General features: G+C 41.0%; 1 protein-coding gene and 1 pseudogene across 4 annotated transcripts in view; one reads left to right on the top strand and one right to left on the bottom strand.

The window, feature by feature from the left end:
• FBXL20 (F-box and leucine rich repeat protein 20) overlaps window positions 1–25,798 on the top strand; it is a 113,702-nt gene that overhangs the window by 28,666 nt on the left and 59,238 nt on the right. For all 4 annotated transcript variants that reach the window (XM_053569443.1, XM_053569441.1, XM_053569442.1 and 1 more), the window contains exon 2: window positions 14,791–14,852. In XM_053569443.1, the coding sequence (XP_053425418.1) occupies window positions 14,791–14,852 (62 nt within the window). The remainder of the gene's footprint in view (window positions 1–14,790; window positions 14,853–25,798) is intronic.
• On the bottom strand, window positions 23,479–25,642 carry LOC128570177 (H/ACA ribonucleoprotein complex subunit 3-like; annotated as a pseudogene).

Raw genomic sequence — 25,798 nt, 5'->3', positions numbered from 1 at the left:
TTTTCATGAAATTTAGATTGTGAGTCAAAAACCTTTTACACTTAGAACTTTTTGTAGCATTTGCTGTCAGACCAACCACCCTACAACTTAGTGGCTTAAAAACAGTTATTCATCCTGGCAGTTCTGCTGTCTCTTCAAAAAGTCACTCTTGAAGCTGCAGCCATTTGGTGACCTATCTGGGACTCAAGTGTCTACGATGGCCTCACTTAAAGTCTAAGATCTTGGTGTGGCTGTGAGCTTATTCTCTTTCTCCACATGATCTCTCATCATTTTGAAATTTAGCCTAGACTTTGTTACATGGCAGCAGGAGTGTGTCAAGAGAGTGAAGCTTCAGTATCTCTTTTAGCTGGCCCAGCCGGGTTCAAACTTACCACTCTTGGTGTATGTGGCTGGCACTGTAACCACAGTACTATGGGCGCCAAGCCTTCAGTAGCTTTATTTTTTAGAGACAGAGTCTTACTTTGTCACCCTTGGTAGAGCGCCATGGCATCACACATCACAGCAACCTTCAACTCCTGGGCTTAGGCGATTCTCTTGCCTCAGCCTCCCGAGTAGCTGGGACTACAGGCACCCACCACAACGTCCGGCTATTTTTTTGTTGCAGTTAGCCTGGGGCTGGGTTCCAACCCACCACCCGCGGTATATGGGGCCGGCGCCCTACTCGCTGAGCCACCGGCACTGCCCAGTATCTTTTTTTAATAAACTTCAGAATATTATGGGGATATACATGTTTTGATTACATAATTTGCTTTTGTACATTTTAAGTAAAAGTGTTGAGTGTGCCCTTCTAGGAAGTGTGCATTACGCCCATTAGGTATGAATTTACGTAATACCTCTCCCCCCACCCCTGCCACCTACTTAATTTCCATCAAGTTTTTCTTCCATATGTGTGCTTAGTGTTCATCGACAGGTTCCAATTTGGTATTGGTGTTTGTTTTTCCATTCTTAGATACTTCACTTTGAAGGATGGGCTTCAGTTCCATCCAGTTATTATTATTATTTTTTTTTTTTTGTAGAGACAGAGTCTCACTGTACCGCCCTCGGTAGAGTGCCGTGGCGTCACACAGCTCACAGCAACCTCCAGCTCCTGGGCTTAAGCGATTCTCTTGCCTCAGCCTCCCAAGCAGCTGGGACTACAGGCGCCCGCCACAACGCCCGGCTATTTTTTGTTGCAGTTTGGCCGGGGCTGGGTTTGAACCTGCCACCCTCGGCATATGGGGCCGGCGCCCTACTCACTGAGCCACAGGCGCCGCCCTCCATCCAGTTATTACAGGAGATATTAGATGACCAGTTTTTTTTATGGCTGAGTAGTACTCTATGGTATGTCTTTTTTTTTTTTTTTGAGACTGAGTCTCACTATGTCACCCTGGGTAGAGTGTCATGGCATCACAGCTCACAGCAACCTCAAACTCTTGGGTTTAAGTGATTCTCTTGCCTCAACCTCCCAGGTAGCTGGGACTACAGGCACCTGCTGCAACACCCAGCCATTATTTTTGTTGAAGTTGTCATTGTTTAGCAGGCCCGGGCTGCGTTCAAACCCGTCTGCCTTGGTAAATGTGGTTGGCGCCCTAACCACTGAGCAACGGACACCAAGCCACTCCATGGTACATTTATGTCACATTTTATTAATCCACTCCTGTATTAATGGGCACTTGGGTTGTTTGCACATCTTTGTGATTGAGAATTGTGCTGCTATAAACGTTCTAGTGCAAGTGTCTTTTTTATACAATGTCTTTTTTTCCGTTGGGTAAATATCTAGTAATCGAATTGCTGGACCAAATGGTAGACCTATTTTTGGTTCTTTGAGGTATGTCCATAATACTTTCTGTATAGGTTGTAGTAGTATGCAGTCCCACCCACAGTGTATAAGTGATCCTTTCTTCACTTGCACCCCAGCATCTGTTGTTATGAGACTTTCTGGTAAGAGCATTAAGCAATAACTCATTACCCCCTTCTAGCCCCTACCAACCATCAATATTTTTTATTTTTCTATGGATTTGAATATTCTAAATACCTTTTAAGTAGTATTTTAGAGATTGGCATATTTTACTTAGAATAATGTCTTCAAGGTTTCGCTATATGTCAGTTTTTAATACTAAATATTAATATATGCGGTATATTTTATATACATTATTAAATTTATATTTTATTATAGAATATATAATTGTATAAATATCAATGTGAAATTGCTTTATTTTTTTATTTTTATTATTTTTTGCAGTTTTTGGCCGGGGCTAGATTTGAACCCACCACCTCCAGCACATGGGGCCGGTGCCCTACCCCTTTGAGACATAGGCGCTGCCCTACTTTAATATTTATATATTAAAAAATTAAATTTTGTATGTAATATTTCTTTTTTGTTTTTTAACTGTTTCAGGTTAATTGAGGGTACAATGGATTAGGTTACATTGTTTGTATTTTTTTTTTGAGATAGAGCCTCAAGCTGTTGCCCTGGGTAGAGTGCTGTGGCTTCACAGCTCACAGCAACCTCCAACTCCTGGGCTTAAGTGAGTCTCTTGCCTCAGCCTCCCAACTAGCTGGACTATAGGTGCCTACCATGACCCCCAGATATTTTTTGGTTGTAGTTGTCATTGTTGTTTGGCAGGCCCAGGCTGGATTCAAACCCGCCAGCTCAGGTGTATGCGGCTAGCAGCTTAGCCGCTTGAGCTACAGGCATTGAGCCATTGTTTGTATTTGTTAACTAAAACCCCTGTTATAATTGTTTCCTGCCTCCAAAATGTGTGCCATGCAGCCTAACATTCTGTCCATTTACTTGGAACACACCCATCCCCCCATCTTCTTCCCTTCCTATGCTCCCTTATTCCCCCGCTCCCTTCTTCCCTGCTCCCCACCTTGAATTGATTTGAGTTTTCCTCTTCTGCAAGCATTTATTAGACTGACTGGCTTCATATTAGAATTGAGCACTTTGGATTCTTGCTTCTCCATTCTTGTGATACTTTACCAACTCTATCCAGGTTAATACAAAAGATGTAAAGTCTCCATCGTTTTTTGAGACAGAGTCTCACTTTGTTACCCTTGGTAGAGTGCTGTGACGTCATAGTTCACAGCAACCTCAAACTCCTGGGCTCTTGCCTCAGTCTCCCAAGTACCTGGGACTACGGGCGCCAGCCACAAAACATGGCTATTTTTAGAGACGAGATCTTGCTCTGGCTTTGGCTGGTCTCAAACCTGTGAGCTCAAGCAGTCTACCCACCTCAGCCTCCCAAGTGCTGGGATTACAGGTGTGAGCCACCACACCCGGCTCTCTATCTTTTTTAGTGGCTTAACAATGTTCCATGGTATACATATACCACAGTTTGTTAATCCATACCTGGATAGGTGGGCATTTAGGTTGCTTCCACAGTTTGGCGATTGAAATGTGAGCTGAGATAAAAATTTGAGTTCTTCGAGAATTCTCCATATTTCTTTCCAAGGAGGCTGTGTTTGTTTGTAGTCACAAATGTTTCTTTCTTTCTTTCTTTTTTTTTTTTTTTGTAGAGAAAGAATCTAACTTTATTGCCCTTGGTAGAGTGCTGTGGCGTCACAGCTCACAGCAACCTTCAACTCCTGGGCTTAGGCGATTCTCTTGCGTTAGCCTCCCGAGTAGCTGGAACTACAGGTGCCCACCACAATGCCCAACTATTTTTTTGTTGCAGTTTGGCCGGGGCCAGGTTTGAACCCCCCACCCTCTATGTATGGGGACAGCGCCCTACCCACTGAGCCAAAGCCACTGCCACAAATATTTCTTTTTTAATACTAAATAATATTTCATCATATGTTAAAGGAAACTGCATTTTGTTATTCTTTCTTCTGTAGATGAGCGCTTGTGTCACATCTATGTTTTGGCTAATATAAATAATGCTGCTATGAGCCTGGCTGTATAAATCCCTGCTTTTAATTCATTTGGGGGATTATATATCCAGAAGAGGAATTTTTGACCTTGTGATAATTCTGTTCAATATTTTGAGGAACAGCCATACTGTTTTTCTTTTTTTTTTTTTTTTGTAGAGACAGAGTCTCACTTTATGGCCCTCGGTAGAGTGCCGTGGCCTCACACAGCTCACAGCAACCTCCAACTCCTGGGCTTAAGCGATTCTTGCCTCAGCCTCCCGAGTAGCTGGGACTACAGGTGCCTGCCACAACGCCCAGCTCATACTGTTTTTCTTATCGGTCACAACATTTTCATTTCCATCAGTATCATCTGGGGTTTCTAATTTTTCCACATCCTAGCCAATACTTGTTATTTTCTATTCTATGTTTTTTTCCTCCATTAGTTATAGCCTCCTTAATGCATGTGAAGTAGCATCTCATTGCCATTTTAATTTACATTTTTCTATTATGATTGTTAATGATGTTGAGCATCTTTTCATGTACTTATTTGGCCCCTTGTGTATGTTCTTTGGAGAAATGTCAATTCAAAGTCCTTTGCCCAGCCTTTTTTATTTTTAATTTTTTTGCAGTTTTTGCCCAGGGTCAGGTCTGAACCCACCACCTCTGGTATATGGGGCCAGTGCCCTACTCCTTTGAGCCACAGGTGTTGCCCTTTTGCCCAGTTTTTGAGAGAGTTGTTTGTTTTTGAATTTGTGTTTTTGAATTTCTTTATATATTCTGGATATTCACTGTTTATTAGGTATGTAATTTGTAAATACTTTCTCACATTCAGTAGGTTACCCTTTTATCCTGTTGATGTCTCTGCTAACAGTTTTAAACTTAAATCCATATTCTACTACTGCTGATAAAATATTGGGGTCAAGGAATTAAATTCTTTCTCCAAAGAACAATTTAAAAAGTGGACAAAATTGGGCGGTGCCTGTGGCTCAGTCGGTAAGGCACCGGCCCCATATACCGAGGGTGGTGGGTTCAAACCCGGCCCCAGCCAAACCGCAACCAAAAAATAGCCGGGCATTGTGGCGGGCGCCTGTAGTCCCAGCTACTTGGGAGGCTGAGGCAAGAGAATCGCTTAAGCCCAGGAGTTGGAGGTTGCTGTGAGCTGTGTGAGGCCACGGCACTCTACCGAGGGCCATAAAGTGAGACTCTGTCTCTACAAAAAAAAAAAAAAAAAAATGGACAAAATTGTCAAAAGTAACTATTTTGGGCGGCTCCTGTGGCTCAAAGGGGTAGGGCACCGGCCCCATACGCTGGAGGTGGTGGGTTCAAGCCCAGCCCTCGCCAAAAACTGCAAAAAAAGAGAAGTATTTCAGGGCTGAGGAGATTAATGAAAGATGTGTGACAAATTGAAAACTGTTTGTGGAACAAAAACTACTGGATCTCTGGTAAGAAAGTTGGAGTCTCTGGTGTTTTTGCTTAGAGTTGCTCCCATTATCTTTGCCCACAGGGTAGGTAAAGCCTTGAAAACCAGTAGTTGTGCTGTGAAAGGGGGCTACCTTGATTTTAAGCAGAGTGCATAAAAACTCCATGCCACTGGGCATTGTTGGAAACAGTAGCGATCTCCATGGCAAACAAACTGGGAAGGCCAGGGTCACAGCTAGCATGTGGTTATTATCACGGTTGGGCAAGCATCAGACCAGCTGAACAGATAGAAATTTAATAGTGAGATCCCAGGAATGGGCAGCCAATAGGAGACTTTGATATCCTTGGTGGCCAGGGAGTCTTGACCACACAGGATAATCTGGAGGGGGCTTTAGCTATGTAAGTAAATATGCAACTTCATGCTTGCACAAAAGAGACATAGGAAACTTGAGCAGAAAATAAAAACTGAGATGGGTACATAAACTGCTAGAACTTTAGTGGATTCTCAACCTACACACAGTGGCAAAAGAGTAGAAGTTTTGCTAGCTCCAGATGTTTGAGTATAATCTTTGGCCATTTATTGGCGGACTAGTGAGCAATTTTGACTGGCGGCATCTTCTAGAATTAAAATTAAAAAGAAAAACAATCATAGCTTGCCAGAAGTAATAGAAAAAAAAAACCCTCCCCCACATTGATCAGAGACATCATCAATTGTAGTCTGCAGTGGAAGTAGACTCTACAGAACTAGTCCAGGCAAGTGCTCAGCATACAGACAAAAAATATTAGCAACAGTCTTGGGGGGTGGGCGGGGTGGATCAGAATACAGAGTTGTTACATTATCTTAAATGTCTAATTTTCAACAAAAAATGATGAAATATGCAAAGAACTGGGAAAATGTGACTCAGGAGGAAAAAGCAATCAATAGACGCTGTCTCTTAGAGCGGCTATGATATTGTACTTCTTGGGCAACGATTTCAAAGCAGCTATTTTGGATCTGTTCAAAGAACAATAGAAAATCAGGTTTGAATAATTAAAGAAAAATATGATTACAGTGACCTATCAGAGAATATTATTAATAAAGAGGCATCATAGGCTTAGCTCCTGTATCTCAGTGGTGGGTGCTGGCCTGCTAAAAGCAATGACAACTACAACAAAAATTGCTAGGTGTTTGGAGGACCCCTGTAGTCCAGCTCCTCAGGAGAGTGAGGCAAGAGAATAGCTTAAGCCCAAGAGTTAGAGGTTGCTGTAAGCTCTGATGCCATAGCACTCTACTGAGGGTGACATAGTGAGATTCTGTCTGAAAAAAAGAAAAAAAAAGAGGGATCATAATAAATTCTGAAGATGAAATATATAATAACTGAAGAAGTTGCCTATTAAAAGGGCTTAGTAATGTTTGGAAAATCAAAGAGGGAGAGTTTGTGGGTAAGCTTGAAAGACACATAGAAATGATAATTTTTTATAAGAATGAATTAAAATGAAGAGAATCTTAGATATATCCATGGGACATCAGTTATGCCAACATAGGCATAGGCTTAGCTCATAGAGTTAATAAGAGTCTTAGAAGGAAAAGATTTGGAAAAATTTGTTTGAAGAAATATAAATATGGCTTAAATTCTGTCAAAATTAATGAAAAACATTGATTACATTCAAAAATCTTAATGACCTCAAAGCAACATAAAGAGATCTACACTTGGATACATTGTTATCAACTGGTTTAAATCTAGACCCAAGAGAGAATCTGGAAAGCAAGACAAGAACAATTCATGATGTACAGGGAAAACATTGTGATTAACAGTTGACTTTTCTTTTCTTTTCTCTTCTGTTTTGCTTTTTCGGGTTAGGGGTAAGGGTGGCAGTTAGGGTTAGAGGGTTAGGGTTTAGTGGCTGATTTTTCATTCATAAACAATGGAAGGCAGAAAGCAGTTGGATGACATTCAAAGTGCCAAAAGAAATAACTGTTATTAATCGAGAATCCTGGCTCAAGGCTGTAATCCCAGCACTTGGGAGGCTGAGGAGGGTGGATTGTCTGAGTTCACAGGTTCGAGACCAGCCTGAGCCAGAGTGAGACTTCCTCTCTAAAAATAGTCAGGTTGAATGGCACCCATCACTCAGTGGGTAGGGTACGGGCCACATACACCAAGGCTGGCTGGTTCAAACCTGGACCAGGCCAGCTAAAATAACAATGAGAACTGCAACAACAACAACAACAAAAAAAAAAATGGCCAGGCCTTGTGGCAGGCACCTGTAGTCCCAGCTACTTGGGAGGCTGAGGCAAGAGAATCACTTAAGCCCAAGAGTTTGAGGTTGCTGTTAGCTGTGATGCTAGGGCACTTTACTGAGGGCAACATAGTAAGACTCTGCCTCAAAAAAAAAAAAAAAATAGTAATGATAATAAAATAAAAGTAGTTGGGCATTGTGGCGGGTGCTTGTAGTCCCAGCTATTTGGGAGGCTGAGACAAGAGAATTGCTTGTGTCCAAGAGTTTGAGGTTGCTGTGAGGTATGATGCCATAGCACTCTACTGGGGACAACAAAGTGAGACTGTATCAAAGAAAAAAATTTTGTATGTACATATCAAGAAAATGAAAAAACAGTTTAACAACTCGGAGAAATTATTTGCATATTATATGTCTCGTAAGAGTCTAGTATGTAGAACATAATAACTCTTATAAGTTAACAACAAAAATCATAGAATTAAGGATCTCTAGACATTCCTCCACAGGCAGCATGCAGTGGCTCATGCCTATAATCATGATAACTCTGGGAAGTCGAGGCTGGTGGATTGGTTGAACTCAGGAGTTTGAGACCAGCCTGCGCAAAAGAGAGACCCCATCTCTACTAAAAATAGAAAAAGAATAGTCATACATCATGGTGGGGACATGTAGTCCCAGCTCCTCAAGAGGCTGAGGCAAGAGGATCGCTTAAGCCCCGGTGTTTGAGGTTGCTGTGAGCTATGCTCGTGCCACAGCTCTCTACCCAGGACAACAGAGTAAGACTCTGTCTCAAAACAAAATATGTATGTATGTGTGTATATACATACATATACAAATGGCCAGCTAGCACATGAAACATCAGCAAATATTAGGGAAATGCAAATGAAAGCCACAATGACATACCCTTTATAACCACTAGGAGATTAACAATGAAGAAGAAAAGGCAGACTGGTCCGAGTGCAGTGGTGTTTACAATTAATTGATCACAACTATTGATAGATTCCTTTATTCCTTCTCTACTCCCACTCCTTCATCTGGCTAGCCTGAATTAATAAAAAAAAAAAAAAAGAAGAAGAAGAGGGAAGGAAGGAATAAAGAAGTGTTGTCAAGGATGTTGATAAATTTGAAGCTCGGCACCTGTGGCTCAAGAGGCTAAGGTGCCAGCCACATACACCAGAGCTGGCAGGTTCGAATCCAGCAACGATGGCTGTAACCAAAAAAAAAATAGCCGGGCGTTGTGGGAGGTGCCTGTAGTCCCAGCCACTTGGGAGGCGGAGACAGGAGAATAGAAAAGACAGGCTTGAGCCCAGGAGTTGAGGTTGCTGGGAGCTGTGATGCCACGGCACTCTACCCAGGGTGACACTGAGCCATAGGCGCCATCCTGAATATACATTTATTCACAAAATTTTACAAAAAGTTGAACAACATAGAGAATATTTTATAAATATTTTGTAGAATGGTGAAGCCACTATGGAGAGCAGTTTGTCAAGTCCTTAAATAGTTATGGAAATACCATATGACCACTCTTGAATCTATATCAAAATAATTAAAAGCAAGTATTCATACAAATACTTGTGCACAGATGTTCACAGCAGCAACATTAACAATAGCCACAAGATTAAAGCAACCCAACTGCCCACTGACAGATGATTAGATAAAATTTTGTGTATGGAATATTATTCAGCCATTAAAAGGAATAAAGTGCTGAGACCTGATTTAATGTAGAAAGACCACATATTGAATGATTTTACTTATATGGACTATCTGGAGTAAAGAAATTCATAGCAGATTACATGGTTTTCTTGGGGGCACAAGGACAGTAGGCTTCAAGAGTAAATACTTAATAGGTACAAGGTATTGTGGGAGTGAGAAAGTTTTGAGATTAGGTGATAATTGCACACTGTTATGAATGCACTAAATGTTACTGCATTGTATGCTTGAAAATGGTTCTGTGAATTTCCTATAAAAAATAGTTTTAGGCTGGACATAGTGGCTCATGCCTATAATCTCAGCACTTTGGAGACTGAGGCTAGACGATTGCTTGAGGCCAGGAGCTGGAAAGACCAACCCGGGGAATATATTGAGACCCTGCCCCTAAAAAAAAATATTTTTTAATTTAACAGGGCATGGTGGCATTCACCTGTAGTCCCAGCTACTTGGGAGGTTGATGCAGGAAGAGGATCACTTGAGTCCAGTTGAGCGTTGTAGTGAGCTATAATCAGGCCATTGCACTCCAGTCTCGGTGAACACAGTGAAACCCTGTCACTCAATAAGTAAATTTTTTTTTTCTGAGACAGAGTCTCAAGCTGTTGCCCTGGGTAGAGTGCCATGCCATTACAGCTCACAGCAACCTCAAATCTTATGTTTAAGCAATTCTCTTTCCTCAGCCTCCCACATGGGATTACAAACACCTGGCTGTTTTTTTGTTGTAGTTGTCATTGTTGTGGAAGGCGCCCTACCCACTGAGCTGCGGGTGCCACCAATAAGTAAATGATTTTTAAAGAATTCTGTATTGTCTAAACTATTTGTGGTGTTTAATTTTATATGCCAACTTGGGGAGGTTAAGGGATGCCCATTTCTTGGTGTGTCTTTGAAGGTGTTTCTGAAGGAGATTAGCATTTGAATCAAAGTATTCTAAGCAAAGACTCAGTGGCTTATGCCTATAATACTAGCACTCTGGGAGGCTGAGGTGAGTGGGTCACCTGAGCTCAAGAGTTTGAGACCAGTCTGAACAAGCGAGGCCCCGTCTATACTAAAAATAGAAAAGCTAGCTAGGCCACTTGTAGTTCAAGCTACTCTGGAGGCTTAGGCAAGGATATTGGTTGAGCCTAAGAGTTCGAGATTATTATGAGGTAGGATGCCAACAGCACTCCACCCAGGGCACAGAGTGAGACTCTCTAGAAAAAAAAAAGTATTCTACATAAAGAAGGGCAAGTACCTGCTGTCAGTTGAGGTGGAGGAAAGGAGAATTGTCTCTCCCCTTGAGCTGAGACATTCCTTTTTTCCTGTCCTTGGACTACAAACTTGGTTCTTGGGCCTTTGGAGCAAGAAATTTAAAAAAGAAAATTTTTTAAACAAGAAACTTCTTTATTATTAGAAGCCTCACAACCATGGTATTAACAAGAAATTTAATGTGACAAATATCCCTTGAAATAAATGGGGTGTAAATTGGGTCTCCAAACTTTTGTTTCTTGACATACTTTGTTATGTTATTTATTTGTAGTATTATTCAATCTGTCTGTTGTGCTGATATCATTTACATTTTATTCTGCTACATGGGTAATCAATTTATTAAATATTTGTATTGCTTATTTTTTGAGGGGGGGAGGCACTCTATTTTAGTGATATAAAGTGAAAAAGCCATAGAAGGCTATTGGGAATTTACAGTCAAAAAGAGGGATTAGAGTACTTCCAGATCCCTAAAGTTTAAATAACATTCATTGAATCAGCAATTTCTAGGCACTGTGTTGGTTGCTGACTATATTGTAGTGAACTAAACAGATAGGGTCCTTTTCTTCTCAGAGCTTACAGTCTGATATAAAGGACACCACACCAGCCCAGAACTGGTATTCTGAGCTTTCTGAGCTTTGGAGGTGCTTTTAGGTTTCATAGAAGAAACAGGCACATCTACTTAAAGAGATTAGAAAAAGCTTCATTGAGATTATTGTGAGGTAGGATGCCAACAGCCCTCCACCCAGGGCACAGTGTGAGACTCTCTAGGAAAAAAAAAAAAAAGTATTCTACGTAAAGAAGGGCAAGTACCTGCTGTCAGTTGAGGTGGAGGAAAGGAGCCTCGGGGATGCCCATTTCTTGGTGTGTTTTTGAGGGTGTTTCTGGAGGAGATTCAGTAGGTAATAGGTACAATGCATGTGAATCTGTTTCTGTTCACAGAACAGATTTAGTTCCACAGGTACTCTAAAAAGAAAGCATAAATAAAAGAGCAAGAGCCTGTTTCAGAAGAAGGAAAGAGTCCTTAGGTTCTATATTATTTGTTTTCTCCCTTTGATTATACTTTACAATGTATCACTAAATCAAAGATGTCACGAATTGTAAACTACAGCATTTTTTTATACACAAGTGTTTTTATCTTAATTGTAAGATACAGAATAATTTCACAGATGCTAAAATATGAAAACATTGTACTTTTTAAGTTTTTGTTGAGAAATACATGTAACATAAAACTTAATGTCTCCGCTCTTTTTAAGTGTACATGGATTTCTGCAGTGTTAAGTACATTCACAGTGTTGTACAATCAATCCTCACAACTTTTCATCTTGTAAAACCAAAGGTATCTTTTAAAATCAAAATAAAGTGCTGTAATTCATTCCCCACCTTATTTATGAGGAATCTCTTCTAAGATCCCCTATGGATGCCTAAAACTGAGGATAGTATCTATATATTATGTTTTTTACTATACGAGCATACCTGTGATAAGGTATAATTTGTAAAGTAGGATCAGTAAGAGATTAACAACAGTAACTAAAAATAAATTAAAACAATTATAATAGTTATGTGAATGTGGTATCTCACTCTAAATATCTTTTTGTATTTAATATTTTACTCGCCTGTTTTTGTACTGTCTGTTGACTGCATATAACTAAAACCGTGGAAAGTGAAACCACTGATGGGGGGACTTCCGTATATTAGTTTAGCTGCGTGTATCAGAGAAGTAAATTAAAAGTGACTTAAATATGATAGAAGTTTATTTTCTCTCATATAAAGTCCAAATGTAAACAGTTTTTAGTTGACATGGTGTCTCTGCAGTCATTGCAGAATTCTTCTAGTTTTCTGCTTGTCTTTAAAGCTATAGCCTTTCCTTTCATGTTATAAGATGGAGTTCCAGTGATCCTAACCACATGCAAAGCATGTGGAATTGAGGAAAGAGGGAAAAAAGGACATGCCATGTCTCTCTTTGAGGATTCTCTAAATTGTACACATTCCTTTTTTTTCCTTTTTTTTTGAGACAGAGTTTCACTATGTTGCCCTCAGAGTGCTGTGATGTCACAGCTCACAGCAACCTCAAACTCTTGGGCTTAAGAGATTCTCTGGCCTCAGCCTCCCAAGTAAGTGGGACTACAGGCACCTGCTGCCCAGCTATTTTTTTTTTTTTTCATTGCTGTCATCGTTGCTTAGCAGGCCCCAGGCAGATTCAAACCGACCAGCCGTGGTGCATGTGGCTGGCGCCCTGACCACTGAGCTACGGGCACTAAGCCCACATTACTTTTTCTTACATCCCTTTGGCTGGGACTTAGTTACTGGAGCATATCTAGTTGCAAGGGAGATAGTCTTCTTTCCAGCCAGCTATGTGCCATGTAAAAATTGGGAACCATCATGTATAAAGTTTGAATATAATATAGATCAAATCTTGTATTTTCCTAAGACTTGGTAACTTTAAGCAGCATGGATCACTATTAAGCAGGTATTTCTTTCTTTCCTATTTTCTTTCTTTTTTTTTTTTAATTTTTTTTTTTTTATTTTTGGCCGGGGCTGGGCTTGAACCCACCACCTCCGGCATATGGGACCGGCGCCCTACCCGTTGAGCCACAGGTACCGCCCTCCTATTTTCTTTCATGTTAAACTTTTTTTTCTTGGCTCAGCACCTGTTGCTCAGAGGATAGGGTGCCAGCCACATACACTGGAGCTGGCAGGTTCAAACACAGCCTGCCCCTGCCAAACAACAATGACAACTACAACAAAAAAATAGCCGGGTGTTGTTGCGGGCACCTGTAGTCCCAGCTACTTGGAAGGCTGAGGCAAGAGAATTGCTTAAGCCCAAGAGTTGGACTTGATTACTGTGAGCCGTGATGCCACAGTACTCTACCAAGGCTGACAGTGAGACTGTGTCTTTAAAAAAAAAAAAAATTCTTTTTTTTTCTTTCTTTCTCTTTTTTTTTTTTTTAGAGATGATGTCTCACTGTATTGCTCAGGTTAGACTTGAACTCGTGGGTTCAAGGGATCCATCTGCTTCATTCTTCCTAGTCTCTGGGACCACAGGTACACAAGACTGTGTGTGCCTGGTACTTTCCTGTTTTCTTCTCTCTCTCTCTCCCTTTTGAGGAAGAGAGTTTTAGTCTGTCATCCTGGCTAAAGTGCTGTGGCACAATCTTAGCTCACTGCCACCTTGAATTTCTGGGCTCAAGGAAGGAATCCTCTTGCCTCAGGCTTCTGAGTACCTGGAACTGGCAAGGCTAATTTTTCTCTTCTTTTCTCTTTTCTCTTCTCTTCTTGGCATGATTAGTTGTTTCATCCTTTGTTCTCTTATCCTCTTCTGTCTCTAATAGTGAGTAAACTATTTGCTTAGTTCTGTTTTCTTCATTGTAGAGCAAGAGCTTGTTGGGGACAGAGATAATATCGGTTTTTTTTGTTTTTTTTTTTTAATCCAATTGCCTGGAAAAGTGCCTGATATTTAAAAGTTAATCAGTAATGTTCACTGTATGAAGTCAAGAGGAATTTCTGCAGGACTTAACAGCACAGACTGAACATACTTCTCTCAGCTTCTGTACCATGTATTATTTGTTGTTTTTACTATACTTTTTTACTGGGTATTGGCATTTTTTTTTTTTTTATATAGCTAGTAAGGCAAGCTCACAGTCATGATATCCTTTGTGAAAGAACTGATGGCTCTGTTCAAAGTATCCATTGTGAGTAATTTGTTTAATTTTTTTAAATGACCACTTTGTGCATCAGAAATGATATGGTGGTGGTTATGAAGCATTACTGGTTTTCTGCATGATATATAAAGCATGAAAGTGAATGTTCCCTATTTCAGATTTCTGAGCACCTCCTTGAACTAGTAAATGTTGGCCAGGTTTGGGGAGTCACCTTATCTTAGTGGCATTTTAAAGTAGTCACTGCATGGTGGCACGACCTTGAGTAATAAGCCTTCTGTAGCTCATTTTCCTCATATGAAATGTCAAAATGATAGAGATGATATGAAGGTTAAAAGTATTACTACATGAAACACTTAAAATGGTACCTGGCACACATTGTCATCCTTCTGACTACTATTAATTCTTTTTCTCTGAAGATAGGGAATGATTTACAAACCTCAAAGATCTTTTCTACCTAAAGAGTCTCCAAAATAGCCAGGCATTGTGGCAGGCGCCTGTAGTCCCAGCTACTCGAGAGGCTGAGGCAAGAGAATCACCTAAGCCCAGGAGTTGGAGGTTGCTGTGAGCAATGACACTACGGCACTCTACCGAGGGCCGCAAAATGAAACTGTCTCTAAATAAAAAAAAAAAAAAGAGTCTCCAAAAATCTGACTTGGGTTTGTAACACACACTATTCTTTTTACTCTGTAACACTTAACACATGGTTTTGTTTTTGCAGATGTTCTCAAATAGTGATGAAGCTGTAATCAATAAAAAGCTTCCCAAAGAACTTCTATTACGGTAAGTCTGAATGCTAATTTTATAGGGGTGTGTGTGTGTGTGTGTGTGTGTGTGTGTGTAATATTTGCCTATTTAAAAATTTTTAGGGCTGCACAAGGTCGCTGCACCTGTAATGCTAGCACTCTGGAAGGCCAAGACGAATGATTTCTGGAGGTTAGGAGTTTGAGACTAGCCTAGTAGGGAAGAGTGAGATACCATCTCTTAAAAAATAGCTGGGTGTAGCGGGGCATTGTGGCGTGTGTGTAGTCCCAGCTACTCGTGATGCTAAGGCAAAAGAATCGCTTGTGGCTCAAGCAGCTAAGGCACCAGCCACATACACCTGAGCTGGCAGGTTCGAATTCAGCCCAGGCCCACCAAACAACAATGACGGCTGCAACCAAAAAATAGCCGGGCATTGTGGCAGGCACCTATGGTCCCAGCTACTTGGGAGGTGGAGGCAGGAGAATCGCTTGAGCTCAGGAGTTGGAGGTTGGCTGTGAGCTGTGACGCCATGGCACTCTACCCAGGGCGACAGCTTGAGGCTCTGTCTCAAAAAAAAAAAAAAAAAAAAAAAAGAATCGCTTAAGCCCAAGAGTTGGAGGTTGCTGTGAGCTGTGACTCAACGGCACTCTACTGAGGGCAACATAGTGAGACTCTGTCTCAAAAAAAAGAAAAAATAGCTGGGCATTGTGGCAGGTGCCTACAGTCCCAACCATTCAGGAGGCTGAGGCAAGAGAATCATTTGAGCCCAGCAGTTTGAGGTTGCTGTGAGCTATGACGCCATGGCAGTCTACAAAGAGCAACATAGTGAGACTCTGTCTGAAAAAAAAAAAAAAGAAAATTTAGACTTATTGCCCATTTCCTTATGTATAGGATCTATTATCTGAATTTTTTTAATTTAATGATTTTTTTATTTTATTTTATTTTATTTATTTATTTTTGTTTGTTTTAGCAGGCCCAGGCTAGGTTTGAACCCACCAGCCCCCGGTGTATGTGGCCAGCACCCTAACCATAGTGATTCTTTTTAAAAAATAATCTTGCTGAACATTTTCTAGATGCGAATCAAGATATTTGAGAGTTTAATTTAGTCACATTTTTCCCTTCCGGCGTAGACCTTATATATCATTCTGTTTACTCATTTTCCCTTTGCCCTTTTTTTTGAGACAAGAGTCTCACTGTGTCACCCTTGGTAGAGTGCTATGTGGTCATAGCTCACAGCAACCTCAAACTCTTGGGCTTAAGTGATTCTCTTGCCTCAGCCTCCCAAGTAGCTGGGACTACAGGCACCTGCTACAACACCTGGCTATTTTGTTGTTGTTGTTGTTGTAGTTGTCATTGTTGTTTGGCCGGACTGGGCCAGGTTCGTACCCAACAGCCCTAGTGTATGTGGTCGGCACCCTAACCACTGAGCTGCAGGAGCCAAGCCATTAATTATATCTTATAATTATATTGACTCCTTTAAAGGAGTATTTCTAATCCATCTCTTCCCTCCATTCCCCATTCCAAGTATCAAAGTATGCCTCTTAAATGACTTATTAATGTATTTGGAAGAAAATATCAGATTTATTAAGGTGCTATATGGAAGAATTATAGCTTGGCATTATAAAAATAAAAGTACATCTGAAACTCTTTCCTTTACTATGTCACACTTACAATCTTATCCTTATTTTTAATGTGTAGAAACTACATTTTAAGATTACCTATAACAAAAACACACAGAACCTTCCAATTTGCAAGTATCTGATACAGGAATCACCTTAGAAGAAAGTAGCATTAGGGTGGCGCCTGTGGCTCAGTGGGTAGTGTGCCGGCCCCATGTACTGAGGGTGGTGGGTTCAAACCCAGCTCCGGCCAAATTGCAACAACAACAAAAAAATAGCCAGGCGTTGTAGCAGGTGCCTGTAATCCCAGCTACTTGGGAGGCTGAGGCAAGAGAATCGCCTAGGACCAGGAGTTGGAGGTTGCTGTGAGCTGTGGGACGCCACTGCACTCTACCGAGGGTGATGGAGTGAGACTCTGTCTCAAAAAAAAAAAAAAAGAAAGAAAGAAAGTAGCATCAGAAGAGTTATTTTCAGAGCCCCTGTATTGTTTGGGCACTTAATTCTAACATTTTTTATTCTTTTATGCAGAATATTATGAGTGAGAAGGAAAGGTATTTTCTCTTTGCAAGTGTTGGAAGTTAACAAGTGACTATGCTCAGGGGCATCTACTCTTAGGAGCTATAGCAATCTACTTGTGCCTGCTTCAGTGTACAGAAATAACCTCTGTTCTGTTGCTAATAAAGATGAATATTCCTGACATATGTCTTTAGTATTTGCATGTCTGAGTCCTACAAAAGATTTCAAGATTCTAGCAAGCAGGGACTATATTCTGTATATATTTATGTACCCTATAAAATTTTTTATGTATGTATCCTATAAACCTAACACACTGGAGATACATAGAGAAAAGGAGTAACTTGAATTTGCAATGTATTTTCCATGGAAGTCCTACATACTTGGTTGGCTGTACTTCATGCAGTAGCATTTATGGTTAGTCTACACAAAGCCTTTAGAGAATGTGTTTTTTTTTTTTTTTGAGACATAGAGTCTGAAGCTGTTGCCTTGGCATCACAACTCACAGCAACCTCAAACTCTTGGTCTCAAGCAATTCTCTTGCCTCAGCCTCCCAAGTAGCTGGGACTTCAGGCACCCGCCACAATGCCTGGCTGTTTTTTTGTTGCAGTTGTTATTGTTTTTTCAGCTGCCCAGCCGGGTTCCAATCCACCAGCCACCAGTGTATGAGACTGGTGCCCTACCCACTGAGCTACAGGCACTGCTGAGTATAGTTATCTTAAAGATAAATCTTACTTAAATGGGTTATATTCTTCACCGTTTCTACAAATTGAACATAATTAAATGACAGTTTAATTTTCTTTCAGTGCTCTGCCACCCAGGCTGTAGTGCAGTAGCACAATTATAACTCACTGTAACCTTAAACTCCTGCACTCGATCAATCCTCCCACTTCAGCCTCCAGATTAGCTAGGACTATAGGCATGCACCTCTACACCTTTAAATTTTCTTTTGTTGAAATGGGGTCTCACCACATTGCCCAGCCTGGTCTTCAACTCTTGGCCTCAAGTGATTGTCTTGCCTGAGCCTCCCAAAGGGCTGGGATTATAGGTATATACCACCTGGCCCATAGTTTAATTTTTTTTATTGATGGTGCCATTACTTTCAGCATTAAATGTTATTTTGTGCTACAGTATATCATACTTAAGACTCACTGAAATTTAGGGAAATTACTTGATTGTGGTAATTGGACCTACTATGATATGGTTTTCATTTTAAATTTTTATTATTTCTAGGGGTTTTTTTGTTTGTTTGTTTTCTCCATGAAACTCAAATTCCGTATTACATCCTACTAAACCCCTTCATGATTGGGCCGGCAATAATATGATCTGTTTTATATTTTTAAATGATTAATAAGTGAATACAAAAACATAGTTAGCTATCCTCTGGGGCAAGAGAATTGCTTAAGCCTAAGAGTTGGCGGTTGCTGTGAGCTGTGAAGCTATGGCACTCTACACAGGGCAACAGCTTGAGACTCTGCCTCAAAAAAAAAAAAAAAAAGAAACATTGATATAGTACTGTTAAATAATATATAAACTTAATTCAAATGCATCGCTTGTCCCATTAATATCCTTTTCTTGGCGCAGGATTACATATGCCATTGAATTGTCATGTCTTCTTAGTCTCCTTTAATCTGGGATAGTTCCTTAGTCTTTCTTTGTCTTTCATAGGTATAGGTCAGTTGTTTTATGCAGCGTCCTCTATTTGGCTTTGTCTTAAATTTCTTCATAATTAAATTCAAATTATTAATTTTGGCAAGTATATTGTAGAAATACTGGTGTGCCCTTTTCCAAGTGTCATAATTAGAGGCACATTATATAAATATGGTTGTTATGGTGATGTTAATTTAGGTCACTTAGTTAATGTGGTGTTCTTCAGCTTGTCCACTGTAATATTATTTTTCTCTTTGTAATTTATAAATGTCTTTTGGAGAGAGCTACATTGAGATTGCATTAGTTTGCGTTACTAATCTTAATTATGAGACTAAATTTAATAATTTAACATCCATTGATGTTTCTTTGAAATAGTTAACCACCATAGTGTTTGTCATCATGGTGTTTTCTATTTATGCAATTCTTTGTATAGTAATTGGAATTTAGTGTAAGGAAGCGCTTTCTCTTCTATTCCATTTGATTATTTATAATATAGTCTATTGGATCTTCACTTTATTCTATGAGTTACATTGTTACTATCACTACTTATTTTGTTTGACTTTTCTGTGTTTCTTTAATTTGTGTGTGTTTTTGATTTTGTTTTGACACAAGGGTCTCACTATATTGCCCTGGGTAGAGTGCTGCGGCGTCACAGCTCTCAGCAACTTCAAACTATTGGGCTTAAGTGATTCATTTGCCTCAGCCTCCCAAGTAGCTGTGACTACAGGTGCCCGCCACAATGCCCAGTTATCTTTTTTGGTTGTAGTTATCATCGTTTGCAGGCCTGGGCTGGATTCGAACCCGCCAGCTCCAGTGTAGGTGGCTGGCGCCCTAGCCACTGAGCTATAAGCGCCGAGCCTTTTTTTTTTTTTTTTGAGACCAAGTCTCACTTTGTCACCCTTTGTAGAGTATCATAGCACAACAGCCACCTCAAACTCTTAGGCTCAAGTGATCCTCTTGCCTCAGCCTCCTGAACAGCTAGGACTTCAGGCACATGCCACAAAGCCCTGCTATTTTTTAGAGATGGAATCTCGCTCTGCTCAGGCTGGTCTCCAACTTCTGAGCTCAAGCAATCCACCCACTTCAGTCTCCCAGAGTGTGAGGATCACAGCCATGAGCCACTGTACCCAGCCTTGTATATGTATTTTGATTTCATTCCATGTCTGTGTTAGTTATTTTTAAAAATATAGTTTAATACTTTCACATTGGTTGTTCAAAAATTAAATATAAATTGTGTAATAAATATACACCATTTAATTTGATTAGATTTTTTTCTTTTTTTTGGAGACTAAATCTCACTATGTCGCCCTCAATAGAGTGCTATGGCATCACAGCTCTTGGCAAGTTCCAAGTCTCAGACTTAAGGGATTGTCTTGCCTCAGCCTCCCAAGTGGCTAGGATTACATGCACCCGCTACAAGGCCTGGCTGTTTTTTGGTTGTAGATGTCATTGTTGTTTGGCAGACCTGGGCTGGGTTCAGACCTGCCAGCTCTGGTGTGTATGGCTGGCACCCTAGTTGCTTGAGCTACAGGTGCTGAGCCTGATTTTGCTAGATTTTTAAGTAACATATAAGGTCAGACAATTAAGTTCACAAACTCATCCTAAAAAAAGTGCTACGTACCTCATGGCTGAATATCACTATGATCACCTTTGAAGTGCACCCCTTGGGAAGCTATACACAGACACCAGCACCTAGTCCACCTTTTAAGACAATTTTGGAATTACTGTTTTGGAATGACCATCAGAGATATTGAACTCATCCTAGAAAAAGTTCTTTGAGGGCAGCGCCTGTGGCTCAGCGGGTAGGGCGCCGGTCCCATATGCCGGAGGTGGCGGGTTCAAACCCAGCCCCGGCCAAAAAAATAAATAAAATAAATAAATAAATAAATAAATAAATGTTTAAAAAAAAAAAAAAAAGATAAAGTTCTTTGAAGGGTAGATAAGGCACTGGCTTTGGTGCATAGCTTCCCAAGGGGAGTACTTCAAAGGTGACCATAGTGAGGCTTGCAGCACTTTTTCTAGGATGAGTGAACTTAATTGTCCAACCTCATATTACATCATTCTATGCAGCCCCATATATGTATTAACCTATAATAAGAATTGTGTTGTTAGAAACATACTGTTTTCCTTGTATATGCACAATTGTGACCAAGTTACAATGAATTAAGCAAGTGTTCTTGTTTCCTATTATCTTTAACTTACTGATTTTCCTCCTTTCTTTTTGAAACAAAGTTTATTGTTAATGGTTTAGCAAGCTGGAAACTACTGTTTGCTTAATGTGAAATTCAATCAGCTGAATTGATAATACTTGCTTTCAGAGCAGGACCAAATACCCTTTTTTAGGGGTACCACTTGAAAATTCAGTGTCAGTGATTATAAAACAAAGATTATATGTTTTCTAAGAGCTGCTGTGAAATCACTTGTTTCTCAGAGATTCCATCTGGGGATAATATTATTGATAACTATAAAAGTGACAAGAGGGTGGCACCTGTGGCTCAAAGGAGTAGGGCGCCGGCCCCATATGCCGGAGGTGGCAGGTTCATACCCAGCCCTGGCCAAAAACTACAAAAAAAAAAGTGATGAGAAATAATAAGACTGCTTTCAGCCCATACTTGCCCTTTTAGTTATAAAACCAAAATAATTATTTTTTTTGTAGAGACAGAGTCTCACTTTATAGCCCTTGGTATAGTGCCCTGGCATCACAGCTCACAGCAATCTCCAGCTCTTGGGCTTAGGTGATTCTCTTGCCTCAGCCTCTGGAGTACCTTGGACACCAGGTGCCTGCCATAACACCCAGCTATTTTTTTTGTTGTTGTTGCAGTTTGGGACGGTACCATGTTTGAACCCGCCACCCTCAGTATATAGGGCCGGCGTCCTACTCACTGAGCCACAAGTGCCACCCTATTAAATTATTTTTAAATCACTTTGTTTCCTGATGGTTCGGTGCCAATAGCACAGTGGTTGTGGTGCCATCCGCATGCACCAAGGATGAAACCCAGCCCAGGCCAGCTAAACAACAATGACAACTGCAACAAAAAAATAGCTGGGCGTTGTGGCAGGCACCTATAGTCCCAGCTACTTGGGAGGCTGAGGCAAGAGAATCGCTTGAGCCCAGGAGTTTGAAGTTGCTATTAGCTGTGATGACATGGTACTCTACCAAGGGCGACAAAGTAAGACACTCTCAAAATAAAAAAAAAAAAAGAAAGAAAAAAAATAGGCTCGGTGTCTGTGGCTCAAGCGGCTATGGCGCCAGCCACATACACCTGAGCTGGCGGATTTGAATCCAGCCCAGGCCCGCCAAACAACAATGACGGCTGCAACCAAAAAATAGCCAGGCATTGTGGCGGGCACCTGTAGTCCCAGCTACTTGGGAGGAGGAGGCAGGAGAATCGCTTGAGCCCAGGAGTTGGAGGTTGCTGTGAGCTGTGATGCTACAGCACTCTACCCAGGGTGAAACCTTGAGGCTCTGTCTCAAAAATAATAATAATAATAATAATCACTTTGTATCCTGAAGTTTGTGTTTCTGCGTGGAGAAAATCTTAGAAGTAGGAATTTGCTTGCAAAGTATAGGATGACTCAATTAGATATATGTTGCTGCTACCAAGCCAGTGATGGTTATTTGTTTTTTACTTCTGTTTCTTCCATGATCCTCTAACTGTTGGGCTCAAGTGATTCTCTTGCTTCAGCCTCCCAAGTAGCTGAGACCACAGGCACCTGCTACAATGCCTGGCTTCTTTTTAGAGACAGGGTCTCGCTCTTGCTCATTCTGGTCTCAAACTCTTCTTTTTTTGAGACAGAGTCTCACTGTGCCGCCCTCATTAAGAATCACAGCTCACAGCAACCTCAAACTCTTGGACTCAACCGATTCTCTTGCCTCAGCTTCCCAAGTAGCTGGGACTACAGGCACCTGCCACCATGCCTGGCTGTTTTTTTGTTGATGCAGTTGTCGTTGTTCAGCGGGCCCAGACTGGGTTTGAACCTTCCAACCCTGGTGTATGTGGCCAGTGCCCTCATCACTCAGCTACAGGCATTGCCAGTCTCAAACTCTTGAGCTCAGGTGATCTACCCACCTCACCCTCCCTGAGTGCTAGGATTATAGGCGTGAGCAACTGTGCCTGCCCCTATCTTCAAAAATAATTAAAGTGGCTCAGCGCCTGTGGCTCAAGCGGCTGAGACACCAGTCACATACACCTCAGCTGGCAGGTTCGAATCCAGCCCGGGCCCGCCAAACAACAATGATGGCTGCAACCAAAAAATAGCCAGACTTTGTGGCAGGCGCCTGTAGTCCCAGCTACTTGGGAGGCAGAGACAGGAGAATTGCTTGAGCCCAGGAGGTGGAGGTTGCTGTGAGCTATGATGCCACGGCACTCTACCAGATTAGATTTCCCAGATATTAATTTTTTACCTTACTTGTATTGTCATTTTCTTAATATATTTTTTTTATGAACCTTTTAAGGCAGTGGTTTTCAACCTTCCTAATGCCACGACCCTTTAATACAGTTCCTCATGGGGGTCACCACAACGTGAGAAACTGTATTAAAGGGTGGTGGCATTAGGAAGGTTGAGAACCACTGATTTAAGGTAAGTTTCAAACATGATGCTTTTTATCCCTGAAAGACTTCAATTTTCCTAAATCATTTTATTTTTAATAACCTGGCAGTAATTTAAAATGTGAAAAAAAAGTCAAACTTGTTTCCTTTCTGGGAGATGCCACGAGATATTACCATGACTGCCTCATACAATCATGATCAAAGGCTATGGTGAAACTAGATTTCAGAGATCATGGCTGGTAAAATGACTTTGTGACTGACAGATTGAAGGGTTTGGTTATGGAGTCTCTGAGGGGTATCAGGTGGCAGAAGAAAATGAAATTTATGGGACCCTCAGAGGATAGGGTGCAGTTGCTGGGTCATGAGCACCTTAAAGTGCTTCTTGACAGTAATTCGGTGCCTGAAGTATTTGTCCTTTGGGGAGTACCAAGCCAGGACTGAGCAGGTCTGTGTCCCATAGGGTCAAGTTTCTTGAGTATGTAGTCCTGATCTCCTTGCTCGTTAAGGTAATACTGGAGAAACTTGACCACACATAGGTCAGAGGTTCCAATTTTGTTTGCAGCTCAGTCTTCGTTGCTTTTTGAAAACATTCTTTCAGAAGTGCAATATGGTAATTAAAGTAAGGAAATGAGCATTGAGAATTGTTATCTAATCCACATGCTTTATTCTAGTTTTTTCAGTTTTCCCATTAATGTCCCTCATTGAAAAGAGGGAAAAGATTTTTCTTCTTGGTACATGCTCTAAACAGTATTGCAGATTGCATTTCTTTGCCATCTCGCTTTAGATGTGTTTTAATCTGTAACAGTTCTTCAGTGTTTCTTTTTTTTTTTGAGACAAAGTCTCACTTTGTCACCCTGGGTAGAGTGCCATAGTGTCCTGTCTCACAGCAACCTCAAACTGTTGGGCTCAAGCAATCTCCTTGCCTCAGCCTCCTGAGTAGCAGGGACTGCAGGTACCTGCTAGTTTACTCAGGTTGGTCTCCAACTCCTGAGCTCAAGTAATCCATCCCATCCTCCCAGAGTACTAGGATTACACGTGTGAACCACTCCACCCAGTCAATTCTTCAGTCTTTTCTTGTTCTTCTACAACATTGACAGATTTGAAGAGGACAAGCAATTTAGTTTGTATGGTGTTCCTCACGATTAAATTTAGGTTATATGTTTTAGGTAGGAACACTACAGAAATGATACAGTATCCTTCGTAGATTTCAGGAATGAAATATCTATTTCACACATTGCTGGTGATGTTAACTTTGATCATTTGGTGAGAGTAGTAGCTGCCAGATTTCTCCACTGCTGTGTTACTGGTTTTTCCCGTTGTAATTAAAGTATGCTAGGATTGCAGGCATGAGCCACCACACCTAGCCTGGTAACATACTTTGAGACTTTGTAAATAATCTTGTTACTCATCAAACTTGGGTAGATTGATTTTTGCCCAAAGTTATTGCTATTGCTAATTTGTGATTTTCAGTTCCACCATTTCTTGCACATCAGTTAGAGTTGTACTGTAAAAATGAGCTTTCCTCTTGACTCTTATCTATATATCTATCCGGCTTAAGCGATTCTCTTGCCTCAGCCTCCCAAGTAGCTGGGACTACGGGCACCTGCCACAATGCCTGGCTATTTCTTTTTTTTTTTTTTTTTTGCAGTTATCATTATTGGTTAGCTGCCCCGGGCCGGGTTCGTACCTGCCAACTTCCAGGTATGTGGCTGGCGTCATAACCACTGTGCTCTGGGTGCCGAGCCAGTTCATTCTTCTTTTTTTTTTTTGAGTCTCAAGCTGTCGCCCTTGGGTAGAGTGCTGTGATGTCACAGCTCACAGCAACCTCCAACTCTTGGGCTTAGGTGATTCTCTTGCCTCAGCCTCCCGAATAGCTGGGACTACATGCACCCAACACAACGCCCAGGTGTATGTATGTATATATATATATTTTTTTTTTTGGTTGTAGCTGTCATTGTTGTTTTGCCGGCCTGGGCTGAATTCGAACCCACCAGCTCTGGTGTATGTGGCTGGCGCCCTAATTGCTTGAGCTACGGGCGCCGAGCCCCAGTTCATTCTTCTAATAAGACTATTGATTTGGTTTTCACTGTTACCAACATCTCCACCTTCTACAAAGTGGATTGTCTTTTTCTTCATTCCACCCTGTGGAGACATGGGTGGGCCACAAGACGTTATTTGCTTCTTTGAAGCATTTTCCAACAATATAGATCTCATGAATCAGATCCTCCATGCAGATGATGCCATATTTACCAAGAGATGGAGCAGTCAAACTGTTATAATCAGTCAGTGCAATTTGCTTTTTATTGATTTTGCCATAACCCCACTTGTAGATTAGCTCATTTACTAACTTCAGATTTGGGTGCCCTTGTGCAGTATACGGTTCTATAATCCTCACCATGTTAATCAAAGCCTTGTTCAGCTTAACAAAAGTTCCATTGAAGATCTGGCAAAGGCAAAGAAGCTGCAACACCTTTTGGACCTCTTTGTACTCACTCATTGATGCCTCTGATCCTGATGACAAATGCCAGTTTGGGTTCAACAGGTATATAGATGTTGCTGGCTTTTCTTGTAATCCTAGCCATCCGAATTTCAGTTCTGTACATCTACCTGTATTCTTTATGATAATGCTTAGCTTTTTCATAGATAAGCTTCC

Source organism: Nycticebus coucang, chromosome 18 (assembly GCF_027406575.1).
Source record: "Nycticebus coucang isolate mNycCou1 chromosome 18, mNycCou1.pri, whole genome shotgun sequence".
NCBI classification, from domain to species: domain Eukaryota; kingdom Metazoa; phylum Chordata; class Mammalia; order Primates; family Lorisidae; genus Nycticebus; species Nycticebus coucang.
This window is presented reverse-complemented; position numbering and strand designations above follow the sequence as displayed.